Source organism: Cornus florida, unplaced genomic scaffold (genome assembly GCF_030987335.1).
Source record: "Cornus florida cultivar Cherokee Brave unplaced genomic scaffold, ASM3098733v1 CherokeeBrave_3.0.0_Hap2_Chr08, whole genome shotgun sequence".
In the NCBI taxonomy this organism is placed as follows: domain Eukaryota; kingdom Viridiplantae; phylum Streptophyta; class Magnoliopsida; order Cornales; family Cornaceae; genus Cornus; species Cornus florida.
Genome location: NW_026775578.1, coordinates 98,212,670 through 98,233,919, shown reverse-complemented (window position 1 = coordinate 98,233,919; position 21,250 = coordinate 98,212,670). Strand labels below are relative to the sequence as shown.

The 21,250-nt window shown below is 39.1% G+C and overlaps 2 protein-coding genes across 4 annotated transcripts in view; both read right to left on the bottom strand.

Annotated features, from left to right (window-relative positions):
* Positions 1–1,295: 1,295 nt before the first annotated feature.
* LOC132268307 (probable carboxylesterase 15) lies at positions 1,296–3,464 on the bottom strand. The gene is made up of 2 exons (XM_059769145.1): positions 2,017–3,464; positions 1,296–1,767 (listed from the first exon to the last, which is right to left on the bottom strand). Exons 1-2 carry the CDS (start codon positions 2,706–2,708, stop codon positions 1,461–1,463), a joined length of 999 nt encoding a protein of 332 aa, XP_059625128.1. The 5' UTR covers positions 2,709–3,464; the 3' UTR covers positions 1,296–1,460.
* Positions 3,465–3,565: 101 nt separating this feature from the next.
* Positions 3,566–21,250, bottom strand: part of LOC132268306 (uncharacterized) — a 40,689-nt gene continuing 23,004 nt past the window's right edge. The window contains exons 12-14 of one of the 3 annotated variants that reach the window (XM_059769142.1): positions 13,339–13,400; positions 5,766–5,886; positions 3,566–3,946 (exon numbers count right to left, since the gene is read on the bottom strand). In XM_059769142.1, coding sequence (XP_059625125.1) covers positions 3,785–3,946; positions 5,766–5,886; positions 13,339–13,400 — 345 coding nt within the window. In that variant the 3' untranslated portion in view covers positions 3,566–3,784. Of the gene's footprint in view, positions 3,947–5,765; positions 5,923–13,338; positions 13,401–21,250 lie in introns of all 3 variants that reach the window. The other 2 variants (XM_059769141.1, XM_059769143.1) reach the window with 2 other exon arrangements.

Genomic DNA, 21,250 nt, shown 5'->3' with positions numbered 1-21,250 from the left:
CAACTCTCCAAAATTTCTCTTGGTTCTAGCGAAAGCTCTTGCAGCTCAGGCCAATTGCTAGACCACTGATAAAAATTCAAGTAGGGAATGGTTCTTCCTACTACTACTCTTGGTTTCAAGGTGGGAGATATTAATTTTGTAATTGGCAAATTTCAGAGGTCCTCTATCCCACCGGCTAGTTTCACAATATGCCCATCTAAAATTCTCCATAGCTCATTCGTCTCTGGATCTTCATGGAACTTCACTCCATCCCTCCAAGCATCTACCGCCCCCAATCACATTCACACACAACATACCCATATGGGCAGCTTCCCGCTTCCAACATCTACTCTCTGAAAAATACCATGAATTCCCTTTTACCACCGGGCAACCAAATCTACTGGTCTCATGCTGTCAATAACCAACTTCTATCCCTAAACACAGATTCATATTTTAGTAAACCGTTGAACTATCCAAAGTAGCTTAGGTCACTTCCAGCAATCGAACAAATTTCACCTCTACTACTCTAAGCCTGTGAGCCACGATCATCTATTCTTCATATGCCAATTTTCCTTGCCAATTTGGAGATACATCCAGGAAAATGCCCATTTTAGGTTAGCCCTCCAAATTGGGAAGCAATCGCAGCAACTGTTTACAACGTAACTCACGAATAGTTTCAACACAAAATACCACTCTTCACAAGATCTCCAAAGTTATTAAATGTTACTGATTACGTATATACCTCTACTAAGTTATTGAATGTAATTGATTACGTATATGCTTCTACTAAAGATTATGTTAATGGGAAGAATTGGACATTTAAATGATATTGATTACATATTTATTGAAAAGGTCACTCATGTATTGTACCTATTTTAGGTGTAAGTGAAAAATATGTAATAGTATAATCAACTGGACTAAAAAATTTCCAACCACGTGAGTATCATATGTATCTGGCTAATTTTTGTGTGTATCCGTAAATTTCTCAAACTGAAGCCCATTGTAACAACAATATTTATTATAAAACTTGGTTAACCTTCAACAACTATACAACCAAAAAAATAAAACAAAAACAGAAAAATAAAATAAAAAATCAATTAAGTTATTTGAACTTGTATAATCATATCCATTTCGGATATGGCCAGCGGTTTACTTGTTCGACTTTGAAACTTAGCAAGTCCAAGGTCTGGTTTCGAGTCCTGCCGGGTTCTTTGTGTCTAGCCTCCGCTGTCCTTACAGTGACTTACCAGACCCGAGTGAGGAGACGCCCTTCCAAGTCCTCGAGAATTAATCGAGTTGTTGAGAAACCTTAAGAGTTCGTGCCATCCCGGACATCCCGAGTTAACTTAAATAAATAAATAAATTTGTATAATCATATTAAGATATTCTCCTCTTTCTGAAAGAATTTTCTTTCGCATATATATTGCATATATAAAGGAGAAGGAAATGAAATACACAAGGCATGATAAAGCTAGGTAGGTCTAGGAGTTGTGGTCCATCGTGAATCGTTTGATGATCATCATCAACCGGTTTGCGGCTTCAGAGTTGGGATCGATGGTAAAGAAGCCATGTTGTTTTCCTTCAAACTCAATGTACTCGATCTTCTTTCCCAAACCTTTGAGCCTCTTTGCATAATCCTCAGCTCGATCTTTGAGTAGATCACTTCCGCCAACCACCACCAGAATCGGATCCAGATCAACTTCTTCAAGACTTTGGCTTGCCGGTCCAAAGGGGTTCACAAATGGGTGATCAGTGCTCTCTCCAACTGCTATTGATAGCCTCCAAAACCTAGTCACTCAAAATATTTAAATAATTCAATTTGGCCATCTATACAAGTAGCAATCAAAATCCTAGCTTCAGTGTATTTTGTCTTAATCAGTGAAAAAATAATGTTAAGACTGTAGAAAAATGTTAAAATGGTCACAATATTTTTGTAGGTCTCCCGAAAAATGAAGTGAATTAATTTATACCGAGTGTGAATCACATCATCATAATGTCATATCCTCCTGCTCATAAATTTATATAACAAAACCAAACCTGTCGATGAGCTCCAAGTTCAAGAATGCTTCTTTTGGTCCCTCAGCCTCCGACCTTGACCGTACAACGCCTCCGAAGAAAGGTGCCAAAAGAACATAACCTCTCACTCGAACAGGAGCTAGCTCGGCCGACCCAGCCCTGAGCCGGACCGCCAAATTATGAGCAATATTACCACCAGCTGAATCACCGGATACAAAAACGCGGCTAAAATCAGCCACCTCAGTCAACCACGCATCGGCCTCCTCGGACACAGCTTGGGCTTGTAGCCATTTCATGGCCGTGAAGCCATCTTCGATGGCCGCTGGAAGGCGATTCTCCGGAGCTAGCCGATAGTCAGGCGCCACGACCACGGCCTGAAGATCCAAAGCCAACCGAAAACAGTAGTTTTGACAGTTGGGCCATGTTCGGGAGCCGATGCAGAAGCCCCCACCATGGATATAGTAGAAGATTGGCAGCAGCTTGGTAGAAGAAGGCGAAGCCGGCTTGTAGAGCCGGACCTGAAGGTTGTGCTCAGCGTCGAAAATCACATCTTTCCATAAGACCGAGCCGTCATCATTCACGGGGACGTTGAAGCTCGGTTTATTGGACCGGACGATTGAACCATCACTGTAAACTCGGAGGACACCTCGGCATTCATCTACCACGTATGGGGAGATGGTGGTGGAATCAGCGGCACCAGTGGTATCAGACATCTCTTGTCTCTGTTTCTCTTTCTAGATCGGTCACTCAAGAAGAAAGAATAATAACAAGAGAGAGAAACAGGGCAAGAGTTAATATAGAGGGTGGATCTTGAATTTCTTGGATAGTGGGTTAAGTAGGACAAAGTGCACACCCGTGGAATAGGTAGGTCTGTATAAGAGACATGTAGAAAGAGACAAACTCATATGAACTCTCATAACTAAAGACAACCTTGAATATGTCATATAAAGAAACATGGAATTTCTATGATTCATGTCCGGGTAAATGCAAATTGACAAATACAAAATCAACCCCTGAAGACACCGACTGGATAAATAAATGATGCTATTGCAAAGATTATGCCAATGAATGTGGCTTTGTGGACGTCGGTGACAAGTCACTATCTGAGCTATTTGGCCTTCGTTGTAACCATTTTTTCACCATTTTCATCTCCTCAAGTGTCTCATCAGCACCGTCAACACATGACACAGACACGGTTGTCAAGGTTCCACCAGCAACAAAGAAGGCGAAGCACAAAATGGAGATGTCCAGCAACCACCTAAGGGTCAACAACTAACCTAAGGGTCAACAACTAATACAGGCTTCGCGACCTTTCTCACTCCGATCCTGAGGTTCTCGCTTACCTCCAAGCAGAGAGCACTTGCACCAATTTCATCATGGCTGACATACACATACATATTGATGAATCATCATGTATGTCATAAAGTCCCCAACACCCTAAGGATTAAAAAAAGAAAGCACTCGCATACACGCTATTATCAATAACTTCTCAGCACTTGCCACACCAGTGGCATTATATGCCTCCTGCCGATCACTCATGTAATTAGAATGCACAATCATATACATTGCATTATATACATAAATAAGCCCTGCAATCAGCATGGGTTGATTTCAAAACAAATTACATAATATACACAATACTGCATTATCATGATGTTGAACACATCTACAATCACCGTGATGATTTTGTGGGTGCACCACTTCTATTGTTGAACCCATATGGACTTGCTCTATAGTACGAAGGGGAACAGAATTAGCCACTCGTCATGATTCACATGGCACAGAGATTTCAACCAAAAAAGCATACTGGCTTAACATCTGAGTAGTACTCGTTAAAATTCAGACAACCCCAAAAACTTGAAAGGCCAAACTCCTCATGTTTAGATGAGTTGAGATAGCATAAATGCAATTCTTTCATCTTTTTATCAAAAGTCCCCTTTATGGCAAGCACCTGCAAGTCAGACAAAATTGGTGGTTAATAATTGTTTGCTTTCGTTATAGAGTTCTACTAAAATAAAACAAATAGAAGACATTATTATACTCAGCTCAAGCAAATCTATATAAGATTCTGCAACTGATTTGAAATTTAACGAAGATGGATCACTTTGCATATATCACACGTTTCAGATACACCTAGCTAACGTCCTTGCAGAAGCATTTCAAGCTTTATCGAGACCTATTCTCAGCTCCAACATCACACAGAGATATGGATGCATAATAAAAACATACTCCGTACAAAAAGTTTCTTCTTTCCTACAAAATAGTTTTTACTTTTGCACTAGTAATATGACTGAACAGCTGAGATGCCATCTATTGAAGGCTATGCCAACTAGTAAGCAAAATAAAACACGGAAATGGCTAGAGAGAACTCTCTACCTAAAGAAATGTTTAAATCTGAGACAGAAACAGCACAGTGGGCCCTTAACTCCAAGCGGTCAAATTGAACCCTTTGGAAATTCAGTTTTATTCAGTGATCAGTAGACTATGTCAATTCAGTTTTATGCACAATGGACAAGTTAACTGACTTTAAATATCTAAAGCAACCTCACAACTCCACCACAAAGTCGCACAGCCTCTAATGTTTCAACACACTACTGTGGCTGACCTATATAACACTTCAACTCTCATAAGGGGAAAACTGACCACCCAAGGGAATACATCATCAATGCATACCACTCAAAATTCTCTCTCTGCATTAGGTGTTCAATCCTTGTCTCAACGCGAATCTGGAAGTCACTTCCTCTCTCCCAACTGCTTGATTGATCCATCTGTACTATTCCCTAAGAGAAGAAACTTGGAAGCCTTCAGAACTCTCTCTCGATTAGATCAAGCCACCTATCTTTTTCTTCTTATAATGTATTAATATTTTTGAAGTCCTTAATCCTTATCATTTCTACACTTCCTCCATCTACCTTTCTCCACGTGTTCTGTTTTTATTAATTTATTGGTTTTGGTTTGCAAAAGCGGGTTTGCTTATAGAACAGGAACATAATCAGGCCCATTTTATTTTTGAAATCAAACAGTGCACGGGGATTGGTTCCGCCAACAAACTATATAATCTGAACAGCCTGATGGAGCTGTCAGTTCTCCTTGTGATTTTTCATATTTATGATATTCTGTGTATATAACATCACCATGATGATACAGTTCAACCGGGCCAACCCAATCTGTCCAACCTAGTTGCTCTAGACAGTGGACAGTTAAAACCATTTCGTGAACCATTGAGTTTTTGGGTTCAACAGTCTGGAATTTTACATATGTCTGAACCACCAGAGAATTCATGATTGTTCAACTTCAATGGTTTTCCAAAAATTCAGTCTTTTGTCAATTAGCAATTTATCGTGTATCAAGTACTATTTTCCCTTTGGGAGTGAATATGATTCTGAAAGCAATCAATGTACTTCCAATCTAACAATGCAACTACTACTCCAAAATGGCGATTCCTTGACAATAAGCAATTTACTGGGGTTTCAAATACTTTATTTCTTTTGAAAGTGAACTAAACCTACGCAGCACGCAAAACGACTTCAAGAATTCTAATAATGCATCTGGTTAGTGGTAGTTACAGTAGGAGCTAGCTACATATGCTTACGGAAGACATGTCCAAAATAATAATTTTTCTGGTGTAACCCCATCCCTATATTAGGTTCAGAATCTAACCATGTTAGACTGCAGCCCTCGTTGCCATCCCCCAAAATCTCAAAATTATCTACTGAATATATTGAAAGAAAATCTGGTGCAAGTTGTACAAGTAACATGATGGGAATAACCTGGGAAATGTTGATCCAAGAAAGTTTCCCTGACAAACCTCCAGGAACTTCAGCTTCACGAGTGCCTCCAATTAGACAAAACCTCAAATCCAGTGCACATTGCAAGATGCTTTCAATGATTCTGGCAATAGGCCGGGTTTCATCAGACAAGAAACATCTGAGAAGGTGATAACAACAGTTAATCAAGAATCATAATGAAAATCACAGAAGCTAAATCTAAGCCGAGAGAGAGAGAGAGAGAGGGGTCTTTTCTAAATTCTAAATATCGGAGTTGACATGGTACCATGTCTAACTTACACAGAAACTTTTTCTAACAATAAGAATTATGAAACCGTACACCAATCATCACCATTTCTCACATTTTTAAATTTACTTTTTTGCCTAATTGCCTTACCCTTGTGTAATAAATTCTCCTAGAAAAGGTGTGAAGTCATTTGTTTGAGATTCGATTTGACTTCAAAAGTATGCAATTGTTGCTATGCTCTAGTATACTTTTGTAGAACCTTCACCGGGTCATCAAAACCAGTGTTATTAAAGGAGAAAAGTTACCCCAAAGGCCTTGATATAATACGCCTGAGGCACTAGGAGACAAAAGAGACTAAAGCCTTGTTGAAGCAACACACTCACTTCGGAAAAGAACGAGTTTGGTCGGCCTCTTTGTTGCTTACATTATAGGCAAACACCTCTTCCTCTTCTAATCGGTACATCATCGGGTCTAAGATGAATGTGACCATACCACCTAAGTCTATTTTCTCTAATTTTATAGGTTATAGGTGCTATACCTAGTGTTCCATTCACACATTCATTATTAATCTCATCTTTTCTAGTTATTCCTGTCATCCAATGTAGCATCCTCATTTGTGCAACATGGATGTGTTGTTCTCGTCTCTTTTTCAATGCCCAACACTATACTCCACAATATAATAGCTTGTCTAATAACCGTTCTAAAGAATTTTCCTTCTAATTTATTAGGTATTCTTTTGTCACAAAGTATACCACTAGCTTGCCTCCATTTTGTCCTCCCTAACTCCAATTCTACTCACTACATCACCATCTATCTCCCCATCTTTTTGTAGTATTGATTATAGGTAACAAAAATAATTATTAATTCTTTGATCCTCGATTGTAATATTTATATTGTCATCATTTGTTTGTTCATCAAATTTACATTCCGTAAAGTTTGTTTTAGTTTTACTAATTTTTAAGCCTTTTGCTTCTAATGTCTTTCTCCATATTTCCAATTTTGTTGCTAAGGCTTCCTTTGAAGTATCTACTAAGACTGTCACCCACAAATAACATACACCAAAAAATATTTTCTTAAAGATCTTTCATTATTTCGCCTAACACTGTTGCAAATAGGTATGGACTTAACACTGATCCTCGGTGTAGACTCACTCTTATAGGAAATTAGCTAGTTTCTCTGCATGTAATATGAGCTCTAGTCAATGTCCCACTATACATATCCCAAATAAAAGTTATAAGCTTTATAAGTACTTTTTTCTTTTCTTTTCTTCTTCATTTTTTTTTTTTTTTTTTTTTTTTGTAGAGCCCTCCAAATTATGTCCCTTGGCACTCTGTCATCTCTCTTTTGTAAATCTATGAAAACCTTATGTAAGTCTTTTTGTTTACTCCGATATTCTCCTATTAATTGTCTTACCAAGTATATGGCTTCCATAGTAGATCTACCTAGCATTAATCTGAATTGGTTATCAGATATTAATGTTTCTTTCCTTAATCGTTGCTCAATTATCCTTTCCTGCAATTGCATTCTATGACTTATCAATTTAATTCCTCTATAATTCGCACAATTTTGTATATCTCCTTTATTTTTATATATTGGTACTATTGTGTTTTTCCTCCACTCACTCGGGCATTCTTTCTTCTCTTAAAATTTTGTTCAATAACTAAACCCTTTAACACCCATCTTTCCTAAAATTCTCCATGCCTTTATAAGTGCTATCTGGTCCTTCAGCTTTATTATTACTCATTTCCTTAAGTGTGTCCACTACTTCCTTCTTATGAATTTTCATTTTCCATTCCTATGTATGAACACAGATAAAAAACAATCAGATGCTAGGGGGGCAAGTCGCTCCTATGCAACAAGCACCCTTTACACCACCTTTACTTACGACTTCTTCCCGAGTATATTCCTCATTTAGTAATTGTTGAAAGTAATTTTTCCATCTTTCTAATATATCTTTATTTTTAAATAATATTGTCGAGGTATAAGACAAGGTAATCCTTTGTCATCTTTCCTTTTTCTTGTTGTTATGGAGATTTCCCATTTACTCTTTGCAGATGACACCCTGGTTTTCTGTGATGCTGATGTGTCTCAACTTCGATACTTGAGGTGTGTTCTGACTTGTTTTCAGGCAGTTTCCGGGCTAAAGGTCAATGTAGCAAAGAGTGTGCTTGTCCCAGTAGGGAATGTTCCGGATATTTCCTCTTTAGCTGCAGTCCTTGGATGCAGGGTGAGCTTATTCCCTATTCCTTATTTGGGTTTGCCCCTAGAGGTCTCTTCAAGTTTAGTGGGGAGTTGGGATTCCGTGATTGACAGGTATGCGAAGAGATTAGCAAGTTGGAAGAAGCAATACTTGTCAAAAGGGGGTAAAGTTACTCTTATTAAGAGCACCTTGTCGAGCCTCCCCACTTATTTTCGTTCTATGTTCCAAATCCCTTGTTCCATTGCAGACAGGATTGAAAAAACTCAAAGGAATTTCCTTTGGGGTGGTAAGGGCGATGAGTTCAAGTACCACCTTGTCAGATGGGAGGAAGTTTGTAAGCCTGTGAAATTGGGTGGACTTGGAATAAGACGATTAGTTCCTTTCAATCAAGCTCTCCTGGGTAAGTGGTTATGGAGATATGGGAGGGAAAGACATTGACCATGGCGCAGGTTAGTCTCTTGTCGGTTTGGCGAAGAGGCTGGAGGTTGGTCTACGCGTCCGGTTACCCTAGTGGGAGGAGTAGGGATGTGGAAAGCTATTCGGAAGGGATGGGATGTTTTTTCGGCTCATATCAGATTCAAACTTCGTGATGGACGTTGCATTCGGTTTTGGGAAGATCTCTGGTGTGGGGATCAGCCACTTTCTCATACATTTCCAAGATTATTTAGTATTGCTGTTGATAAACACGCCTACATAGTCGACTGCTATCGGCTTGATAGCAGCGGGATTATATGGGATGTGCATTTTCGGCGCTCTTTTGAGGATTGGAAGATCGACGAAGTATGTGTTTTTTTGGATCTTCTATATCGACAGGAGGGTGTTAGTAAAGGTAATGATGTTTTAATTTGGGTTCCCTCTTCCCATAGTCGTTTCGAAGTTAGATCTTTGTTCTTATGTTTGTCAAATTTTGTTAATCGAGACTTCCCGTGGAAAACTATTTGGCGGTCTATGGCTCCAACTAGGGTGGCTTTCTTTGTTTGGACTACTGTGTGGGGAAAGATTTTGACAATTGATAATTTGAGAAAAAGGGGCAATTGTATAGTTAATCACTGTTGTCTATGCAAGGATGATGAGGAGTCCGTTAATCACCTCCTTTTGCATTGCCCTGTGGCGATTAATTGTTGGAATCTTATTGTTGGGTTGTTTGGCATGTGTTGGGTTATGCCACGATCTATTAAGGAATTGATTCATATTTGGAGAGGTTGTCGAGTGAGAAAAGACGTTCGCGATTTCTGGAGAATTGTACCACATTGTGTATGGTGGTGCATTTGGAAGGAGAGAAATAGCAGAATGTTCGAAGGAAAAGAGTCGCCTACGGAAACGGTCAAACTTTACATTCTTCGTTCTCTCTTCAATTTTGTGAAGAGGAGCTTTTGTTCTTTTTCATATGATTTAATTACTTTTTTGGATTCTTTGGGGCCTTAGTCCCGGTTCCACTTTTGTAATTGGGACGCGTTCCCTTCTTGAACACCTTTTTTTAATGTTATTTTTACTTATAAAAAAAAAAAATAATATTGTCTGATCCATATCCTTACTGCACCTAACTTAATCCATGTATTCTTTTCATCCTCTCTCTAATTTGAGGCTATTTTTGAGCTGGATAGTGATAGGATTGAGAATCCTTTTACTGAAGAAGAAGTTCTAAAGGCTTTATTAAGTTGTAATGGCGACAAAGCTCCTGGGCCTAATGGCTTTACTATGCGTTTTTTGATGGAAAGTTGGGCGGTAGTAAGACATGAGGTAATGGGTACTTTTCAGGAGTTTCATTCTTTTGGCGTCTTTGAGAAGTCGCTTAATGCCTCATTTATTGCCCTTATCCCTACGAAGCGAGGCGCTTCTGACATAAAGGATTTCCGTCCAATCAGTTTGGTGGGTTGTATTTACAAACTTATTGCTAAGGTGCTTGCTCTAAGGATGAGAGAAGTAATGGATGGGATTATTTCGGACTCCCAAAATGCTTTTGTTGGAGGACGGCAAATTTTTGATTCAGTTCTTATTATTGGCGAATGTTTGGACTCCAGATTGCGTAGTGGTATTCCTGGAGTATTATACAAACTTGATATTGAGAAAGCATACGATCATGTGAATTGGAATTTCCTACTCTATTTGTTACAAAGAATGGGGTTTGGAAGTAAATGGAGGAAGTGGATTGAGACTTGTCTTTCGTCTGTCAAGTTTTCAATAATTGTGAATGGTTCTCCAGCTGGCTTCTTTGGTTGCACTCAGGGTATAAGACAAGGTGATCCTTTGTCATCTTTCCTTTTTCTTATTGTTATGAAGGGTTTAAGCAGACTTATGCACAGGGCAGAGGACCTTGGTTTTATTAAGGGATTAAGGGTGGGTAGAGATCTAGTCCATCAGATGGAGATTTCTCATTTACTTTTTGCAAACGATACCCTGATTTTCTGTGATGTTGATGTGTCTAAACTTCGATACTTGAGGTGTATACTGACTTGTTTTCAGGCGGTTTCCGGGCTAAAGGTCAATGTAGCTAAGAGTGTGCTTATCCCAGAAGGGAATGTTCAAGATATGTCCTCTTTAGCTGCAGTTCTTGGATGCAGGGTGAGTTCTTTCCCTATTCCTTATTTGGGCTTGCCCCTAAGGGTCTCTTCAAGGATAGTGGGGAGTTGGGATTCAATGATTCACAGGTATGCGAAGAGATCGGCAAGATGGAAGAAACAATACTTGTCCAAGGGGGGTAAAGTTACTCTTATTAAGAGTACGTTATCAAGCCTTCCCACTTATTTTCTTTCTATGTTCCAAATCCCTTGTTCCATTGCAGATAGGATTGAAAAAATTCATAGGGATTTCCTATGGGGAGGAAGGGGCGATGAGTTCAAGTACCACCTTGTCAGATGGGAGCAAGTTTGCAAACCTGTGAAATTGGGTGGTCTTGGAATAAGACGACTTGTTCCTTTCAATCAAGCTCTCCTGGGTAAATGGTTATGGAGATGTGGAAGGGAAAGACATCGTCCTTGGCGCAGGTTAGTCTCTCATCGGTTTGGGGAAGAGCATGGAGGCTGGTCTACACATCCGGTTACCCTTGTGGGAGGAGTAGGGATGTGGAAGTCTATTCGGAAGGGTAGGGATGCCTTTTCTGCTCATATCAGATACAAAGTCCGTGATGGACGTCGCGTTCGGTTTTGGGAAGATCTTTGGTAAGGTGATCAGCCACTATCTCGTACATTTCCTAGATTATTCAGTATTGCAGTTGATAAACACGCCTACGTAGTTGACTGTTATCGGCTTGATAGCAGTGGGATTACGTGGGATGTGCATTTTCAACGCTCTTTTCAAGATTGGGAGATGGATGAGGTATGTGTTTTTCTAGAACTTCTGTATCGACAGGAGGGTGTTGGCAGAGAGAATGACGATTTGATTTGGGTTCCTTCTTCCCACGGTCGTTTCGAAGTAAGATCCTTGTTCTTATGCTTGTCTAATTTTGACAATCATGACTTCTCGTGGAAAACTATTTGGCAGTTCATGGCTCCAACTAGGGTGGCTTTCTTTGTCTGGACCGCTGTTTGGGGAAAGATTCTGACAATTGATAATTTGAGGAAAAGGGGCAAGGTGTTGTCTATGCAAGAATGATGCGGAGTCAGTTAATCACCTCCTTATGCATTGCCCTGTGGCAAAAGACTATTGGAATCTTATTGTTAGATTGCTTGGTATGTCTTGGGTAATGCCACGATATACTAAGGAATTAATTCATGTTTGGAAAGAATGTCGTGTGAGAAGAGATGTACGCGATTTCTGGAGAATTGTCCCACGTTGTATATGGTGGTGCATTTGGAAGGAGAGAAATAGCAGAATGTTCGAAGGGATAGAGTCGTCTACGGCAATGCTGAAACTTTACATTCTTCGTTCTCTTTTCAATTATGTGAAAAGGAGCTTTTGCTCCTCTTCTGAAGATTAAATTACTTTTTTGGATTCTTTGGGGCCTTAGTCCCGGTTCCACTTCTGTATTAGGGACGCGTTCCCCTTTTGAACGCCTTTTTTAATGTTATTATTACTTATAAAAAAAAAAAAAAAATGTATTTCTCTAATTTGAACTCTTTTCATCCTCATTTGTATTTCTCTAAATCATCTTACTTTTTTGCCATTCTTTAAAACTAGTTCTTTTATTCTTTATTGCTTGTTGTAAATTAGAAAAATAGGGCAGATTTAAGGTTTCAGGGCTTTCTTCAGAAAAAGAGAGAGAAACTCAAGGAAGCAGTGCTCCTGGTTTTGATTTACCAAAAAATAAGAGTTTCATAGGTTTGCATAGACTGATGGTTGCGAAGTTGCATAGAGAGAGAGAGAGTGTGTATTCCTTGTCTAAATCATATCGTGCTTCATCTGAAGCAATCATTAACCTTGAGGAGTAATAAAAGGCTGCAGTAGCTAGGTCCTCTGTTAAATAAGATTTTGACAGCGATAGATACAAGTTATTTCCAACTTCCCTTCTATGACAAGTACTTGAGATATGAAATTGCCAAGCAATGACTAATACTATAACCTGAAGGCTTTTGTAAGCATTGGTATCAAAACGTAATCCAACGTGATCATACAAACCAACCATATCAAGGTTAATTAACATGTTCATGATTAGAAGCTATCTGGATTCAGATGCATTTCATATGTCATCATGGATAGCCGGAAAGGCAGCTAGCAAGGATCTAATTAAGCAGTACATAAGATCCATTATGACAAGACTGTCATGCAAAAGTCTAGTAAGATTCTTACCAGAGTAATTATTTCTTACAATCATATTTAACTCCTTAAATGTGTAGAAGCCTTTCTCATTTGTGACGTTAATTCAATTAGACTGAGAAGTAAGCAAACTATATTAACTACCTCCCTCTTTCTCTCATCATATTATCTTTGGTCTTCCCAAAAAATCCTTAAGTTTCATCCTAACATTGCAATTTGCATCTAGTGAGAGAGCCACCACAACTCATGCTTTGACAGAAGATAGTTGGAACAATAGAATACATTCAAATAATTGATGACAAATAATAACAAATAGATTTGCTTAATTGATAGAATTGGGTCAATTTTTAAAATTTAAAAAGTGCTGTAAATTTAAGGCTACAAATAGTGCTGCAAATGAAATATTGGACATTAAATTAACAGATATGTAAACTTACATATGCAGGGAATCAGTAAGATATGACATATGCACTGACTCAAGATCCATCATATCTTTGACCTACACATCAAATATCAAAAAAGAAAGTGACGAAGGGTAAAGAGTGAATAAATATAAAGCAAATCATGCCAACATAAAGCAATAATTCAGAATTACATGCCTGATTGTATTTAATCTTCCTTTAGCAACAACTATAATAATAATTATGATGATGGCAAAATGATGATTGCCAGTGACAAATTTATGCACTTGAGACCTATTGGCATCTGCAACAAACCTACTGAAGGGGCTAAGGGAGGGTTGAGCGATCAAGTAGTGTTCTTTCATCTGAATTATGTAGTGACAATCCCAAGCTACACTTGATTTTATGTAGGGACTTCTTAATTTTGTGCTGGGGGATGGACATGAAAACTGTCACGCCTCCAATCCTGAGGACCCGGTGCATGAATGAAATGCTAGGAAACCCGACTCAAAACCTGAGTCCCAAAAGCGGAAGCTAAAACCCACATTTGCCCATATGGCTAACATGACCATGAATGATGAATCAACAACACCAAAATGATCTCACATACATCCCAATAACATATGAAAAATGAATATTTAGGGAAACAAGAGAAGTCGAAGTCAACCTAGCCTACTTTGGTCACATGGGTACACATTGGACCCAGACAAGGAAAGAGGGTAAATTGACTCTAAACAAGTCAAATGAAGTCCTTCAAGTCATTTTATACGTTTAAAAACATTTGATGAAGGTCGGAACTCAATTTGAAAACATTGCCCGGAAGCGTCCCCGGCTAGTCCCGGTTCCTCATTTTAAAAATAGGTTTTGAACTCCTCGTATGGTCCTTAAAACATTGCCCAAAAACCACAAAGAGAGTCCCTAGTCCCTAAACGAAGTCCCATCAAAAAGACCCTCAAGAGGAAGTAAAGGACAAAGCATTAGGAGGAGCAAAAGACTGGCGGTGAGGACCAGTCAGCTGGAAGTGAGATCCCGAGAGCATGCATTCTGTTTTGGACAAAATGGTCCACCAGTAGTCGACTACTTGAGTTTCAGTCTAGGAGCTGAAAAATGTGTACCTATAAAGGTACTAAGGCCATGAACTCCAACTAATTCTAATACATGAGTTCCATGATTGTCCAAACAATAACTTAGGTCATCCCAAGGCCAATCTAATGATGTGAATGATAAGGGCCAACAAGGAAATGAACATTAAACAATGAAATGATGGGGAAACCTATGAATCGAACATGCAAATGCCAAGAGAAGGTTAATCTTTCATCTACCCATCAAGAATTGACCATTTAGGCCTTATACATACATGAAGAGAATGGCCAACTTGGCCTCATTACAGCATAATACATAGATATGCCATAAAATACATGAATAGCCATTCTATTTATGTTGTCCATGTACATGCTAAGTCAAAATACGAAACGCAGCAAACCCAAGCAACAATCACGAAACACGACAGAAAAACAAACACACCACATAAAGAACACAAAGATTTATACATGGTTCGGCAAAGCCTACGTCCACAGTGGAGATCCGGCGAAAGTTTTCATTATGTATAAAATCGGAGATTACAAGTTTCAGCCCCTCACTCTTCTCTGTACGATTTTCAGTCTCTCAATAATGCACTCCAAACCCTAAGAGTCTTTATATATCAGACTAGAAGAGAGTACTAATTAGGGTCCGCAACCTACAAGCAAAATGGGGTCAAAATAATTCACAAAGCTCATCCATCGGGTTGTCGGGTCGCAACGCAACTCGGCACCAAATTCAGGCCACAACATCACACAAGTCATACAAAAGTTACATTTAGCACATCAAACATCAAACATCATCCACAAGCACCAAAATATATCATCAACACCCCATCCAAGCTATGGGAGAGGAAGATCCTCTAATGCAACACTTTTTTCTTAAAAAGAGAGTAATTTCAACGGGGTAAGCAAAATAATGTTATGATATGTTATACAAATAAACTACGTTCCTTTGAATCCTACAAACATGATGTGGGCTAAGCGATCCAAGGGACACGCTCCCTAACGTCTACTCCAAGGGAATTCCTAGGATCATCCTAGAACTAGCAAGAGAAACATAAATGCACCCATTTCATTCCAAGTAAGCATATACAAAGAAAATGAAATGTACATGAAAACCCAAATCGCAACTACACATGGATGCCAGCTTGTAAATAAGAATTTGAAATCATCAAATGGGATAACTCAGTATACAAACCGAATGGCTACTATAAAAAGGAATTTTCACCCCGAGGGCTATACCCTCGCTCGATAGTAACAAAATCCCGAGTGTCTCCCAAAATTACTTCGCAAGCGCACATAAGCGAATGATATCTAATGTATAGTATTGTATGAGTTGTCACCTACTCCTCATTACCATATATAGAATTACTATGTACAGGTTTAACTTATTCTCCACTCACCTACTCCCGAAGCTTCTCTTATATAAACACCATTGTATTATTGTATTACTTAGTCAATAACATATACATTTTCATATATGCCAACATGGTTTCAGAGCGGAAATCGATTCCTCTTAATTTTTTTTTTTTTTTCTTTTTTTATTTATTTATTTTATTCAGACTCTCCGATCTTGATTCCATCTCGGCTTTCTCTCAGCAATCCCTTCTCGGCGATCACTCCTCGATGATCTTAGTTCTCGTTTTGGCAATCTCTCTCGGATCCCTCCTCGGCTCTCCCCTCGATAATTTCTCTCGGGTTCATCTCGTCTAGATCTTGGTTCTCTTATCTCAGCTCCCGCCCGCTACTCTTGTGATGGATACTAAGGAATCCCATCTTCTTAGATCAATCACCAACACCAAACTGAAAGGCTCGAACTACCTTCAATGGTCTCGAGCCGTAGAGGTGTTCTTAAGAGCTCGAGGAAAACTATCGTATCTTAAATCAACCAAACCCACCAGTGATGAAAAGATTATTGAGGCTTGGGAGAAAGAAGATGCTCAGATTATGACTTGGTTATGGAACAGCTTGGAGCCTGAGATCTTGAACAATGTGTCATTCCTAGAATCTGCCAAAGATATCTGGGAAAATCTCAGGGACATGTATTCTTCAGAGAAGAATATTTCTCGTATTTATCAGTTGAATCAGGATATTTTTAATCTCCAGCAGGGAGATTGTTCTATTGAAGATTATTACTCAGAACTGAAGGGCATGTGGGAAGAACTGATTGTCTACCAAGTACTAACCATTGACTAAAGACATAGAACAACAAAGACAGCACAGGAAGGAGTTTCGGGTGGCAAAATTTTTATCTGGACTTAAACACGAACTAGCTCCGATTAGTTCGCAAATTTTGTCTAGCAAGGAGATACCCAAAGCAAGTGAGACTTTTGCTCAAGTTTAAAGAGCATCTATTCATGCCCCTGTGATTGAGAAGGACAACCACTTTGCTCTTGTTGTTCCTACTGAGCGACATGATACTTTCCGGGGAGGACGAGGGGGCAGAGGTCCTTCTAACCTAGGTTGTGGTACTCATGGCGGCAGAGGGGGTCACGGCAGCAAGAAGTGTACTCATTGTGGCCGAAACAATCACTCTGTTGACTTCTGCTGGGCTCTTCAAGGCAAGCTAGCTTGGGCTAATCAAGCTTCGATTTCGAAGGAGACTACTCCAACTCCTGCGAATGAACAAGTCGTTCTCTCAAAAGCCGAATATGATTCTCTGGTAAAGCGCGAGCATGCAAATCAGCTCCACTGCTACTATCGTTACTTCAAGTAATACTTGTCTCCATGCTTCATCTTCTACACCTTGGATCATTGATTCAGGGGCATCCGATCACATGACAGGTAATCCATCTCTTCTTTCTGATATTTCTCATGTTTTCTCACCATCGGTTGTTACTATAGCAAATGGTGCCAAATCACCTGTTTATGGAATTGGTACCTTCCGCACTTTTGGTCTCACTTTTTCATCAGTTTTATACATCCCTCAATTTTCATTCAATTTATTGTTAGTTCGCAAATTGATATTAAATTTAAATTGCTTAGTTACTTTTTCTCCTTCCCGTTGTGTCTTTCAGGATCTCAAGATGAACAAGACGATTGTTGGTGGGTTTGAGAAGGATGGTCTTTACTACTTCCAGCCATGCTCCGACAGCTCTACATTTCAACTCCTTTTCAGCTTACCAGTGGCATTATCGCCTTGGACATCCCTCTTCAAATAGTCTTCGAGGCTTGGTCCCTTTTTTAGTTGATTTTTTAAAGTTTAATTGTACTACTTGCGAACTTAGTAAACATCATTAGGTTACTTTTAAGTCTTGTTTTGATAAAAAAAAGTTTAAAACCTTTTGAGTTAGTACATTTGGATGTTTGGGGACCAGTTCGTACTACTGGTTTATTTGGTTCTCGTTGTTTTGTGTCATTTATTGATGATTATTCACGTTTAACTTGGGTTTATATTCTTAAAGATAGATCTCAAGTATTCTCTGTTTTTCAATCCCTATATGCTGAAATTCAAAATTAGTTTGATGCAAAATTACTTGTTATTAGAATTGGCAATGCCCTTGAATATAAACTTAATGTTTTTCAAAAGTTTCTTGAGTCGAGGGGCATTATCCATCAAACATCTTGTGTTGACACCCCGCAACAAAATGGAGTTGTTGAACAAAAGAATGGCCCACTCCTAGCGATCGCTCGTGCCTTAATAATTCAAGTGCATGTTCCAAAACATTTTTGGGCAGATGCAATTCTGGTTGGAGCCTTATCTTTTAAACCGCATTCCTTCTAGGTTCCTTCAAGGAAAATCACCCTTCCAAATGATGTTTTCTAACAAAAACCCTTTTTCCATTCCTCCAAAGGTGTTTAGGTGTGTCTGTTTTGTTCATAATCTAAGCCTGGGACGAGACAAACTTCATCCTCATGCTCACAAATGATGTTTTCTTAGGTTATTCTCGCACTCAAGAGGGATATAAATGTTACAGTCCAACTATTCGTAAACAATTTGTGTGTGTAGATGTAACTTTATTTGAGGGTGTTCCTTATTATTCCTAGGAAGGCAGTCGTCAGGAGGACTATGTTCTTCAAGAGTCTGTTCTTCCAACTCCAGTTTTTTATTCTGACATCCCACCAACTCTTCGTATCTATGCTCGTCGTCGAAAAAGAGTAGGTAATCATGTTCCAACGACTGAAGTAGTAAACCAAGCCTTGCCACTTCCACCAGTCGCTTCAACGCCTGGAGATTCTTCCATCTCCGCAGACTCTGATCTTGATCAACCTATTGCTGTTCAGAAAGGTAAACAGTCTTGTACCAATCACCCTATCTCCAATTTTGTATCGTATAATAAATTGTCCTCCTCTTTTCAAGCTTTTTCTTTGTCATTATCCTCTATTGCTCTTCCTAAGTCTTACAAGGAGGCACTTTCTCATCCAGGGTGGAAGAAAGCTATAGAAGAAGAAATAAACGCTTTAAAATTGAATCATACTTGGGACCTTGTTCCTAAGCCTGCTGATACTTAGGTTATTGGTTGTCGTTGGATTTTTATTGTTAAACAAAAGCGTAAGAGTACTGTTAACCGTCTCAAAGCTCGACTTGTTGCTAAAGGCTACACTCAGATTTATGGCCTTAATTATACTGAGACGTTCTCTCCTGTGGCCAAACTGAATTCTGTTCGTGTGATAATCTCTCTTGCACCTAATCTACACTGGCCACTTCATCAACTTGATGTTAAAATGCCTTTCTGCACGGTGACCTTACTGAGACGGTCTATATGACTCAACCACCTGGGTTTGAGTATAAGGGGGAGTGTGTGTGTCATGTCAAGAAATCTATCTATGGCCTCAAACAGTCCCCTCGTGCATGGTTTGATAAGTTCCGTAAAGCAGTGGTAGCTCATGGTATGACTAGAAGCCAGGCTGACCACTCTCTCTTTTTTAAGAAAACGAAACGTGGTATTGTGATTCTTGTGGTGTATGTAGATGATACAAGTTCTAATCCATCACTTGAGTTCTAGCTTCCTTACTAAGGATTTGGGCAAACTTCGGTATTTTCTAGTAATTGAGGTGGCTCGGTCGAAGCAAGGCATTAGTCTTTCTCAACAGAAGTATACTTTTGATCTCTTACAGGATACTGGATATCTTGGTTCGAAACCTGTAGCTACACCCATGGAAACTAATGTAAAACTTAAGTTGGATGATGGTGACCCACTCGATGATCTGGAGATGTATGAGAGACTTGTAGATAAACTTATTTACCTCACAATCACTCGTCCAAACATCTCCTGTGCAGTTAATGTTGTGAGCCAGTTCATGACCAGTCCTCGGGTACCTCACATGGAGGCAGTTATATGCATCTTAAAGTATCTCAAGAGTGCTCCGGGACGTGGTCTTCTTTATCGATCTTCTGGACATATTCAGATTGAGGGATACACAGATGCAGATTGGGTCGGTTCTCCTTCTAATCGACAGTCCACCACGGGTTACTGCACCTTCATAAGAGGAAATCTAGTAACTTGGAGAAGTAAATAACAGTCAGTTGTGGCTTGTTCCAATGCTAAAACAGAGTATCGTGCCATGGCACACACTGCCGGTGAACTTAGTTGAAAACTCTTTTACAGGAACTTGGGATTTCAGTCCAGTATCCAATTCCTCTCCACTGTGACAATCAGGCAACTATTCATATTGCTAGCAATCTAGTCCTACCATGAGAGGACTAAACACATTAAAGTAGAATGCCATTTCATTCGATCTAAAGTTGATTCTAATGAGATTGTTACACCTTTTCTTCCTTCTGGTAGACAGCTGACAGACATCTTCACTAAGGCGCTTCCCAAGAATTCTATTGATTCCATATGTAGCAAGCTGGGAGTTATTGACATTTACTCTCCAGCTTGAGGGGGAGTGTTGTACAGTATTGTATGGGTTGTCACACGTGTACAGTTAGTATTGTATGAGTTGTCACCTACCCCTCATTACCATATATAGAATTACCATATATGGGTTAACTTGTTCTCCACTCACCTACTCCCGTAACTTCTCCTATATAAACACCATTATATTATTGTATTACTTACTCGATAACATATATGTTTTCATATATTCTCTCTCTCTCTCTCTCTCTCTCTCTCTCTCAACAATATCCATACATGTCATGCCCTATAGTCTTAATTACTACCATGCCATGCTCATCTTTGCAATGACATCAATTATTGCATTATATAATCAAGACTGCTCAATTTAACTCGTGTAGACATTTTATCAATCATCAAGAGTGCAATGATTCACATAGCTTCATATAAGCATGCCTCCAAGGAAATAATCATATAAAGATCACGAGTAATAGCCATAGAATATATACATAGAAATCAAAGTAAACTTACATGAAATGAAAATACATAAACACATGCATAGACATTAAGGCTAACACATTTATCCACATATATGAAGCAACTGAACATATTGGGTATAGCTTTCCTCACAAAGAATCACTAAAGCATCGTTTTCTAATCACATACACCCTAAATGAAGCAATTTAACAATATAAACTTACACAAATGCATTCTTTACACACACCATGCTCATAAAACTCAAAGAAATCATAGGTTAAAGGCATAACACACCCCTACCTCAAACTAGGAGCAAACAGTAGTTATCTCCAAATGAAAATTGCTCCAAAGATAACATAAAAACCAAGGATTGATAGCCCTTGTCATTCCCGATGTTTCTCTCTTCTATGGGAAGTTGAAAATCAAAGTGGAATATGGAGAAAACCAAGCTTAAAGGTTAAAGCAAAAGAGAAAACAAAGGGAAAAAGAGAGGAGAGAGAGAGAGCCGGCTAGAGAGAGAGAAAGAGGGTGAAAAGTGATTGTCTTGCCTTCTCTCACCCACACACATACATATATCACATGTGCACTCACCACCACAAAAAGGGTCAA

Bases quoted from the DNA above. Each gene is read 5' to 3' on its own strand.
- LOC132268307 (XM_059769145.1), bottom strand. From the start codon at position 2,708: ATGTCTGATACCACTGGTGCCGCTGATTCCACCACCATCTCCCCATAC. The intron at 1,768-2,016 runs GTTTGGTTTTGT...TTGAGTGACTAG, and splicing joins AACTTGGAGCTCATCGACAG to GTTTTGGAGGCTATCAATAG.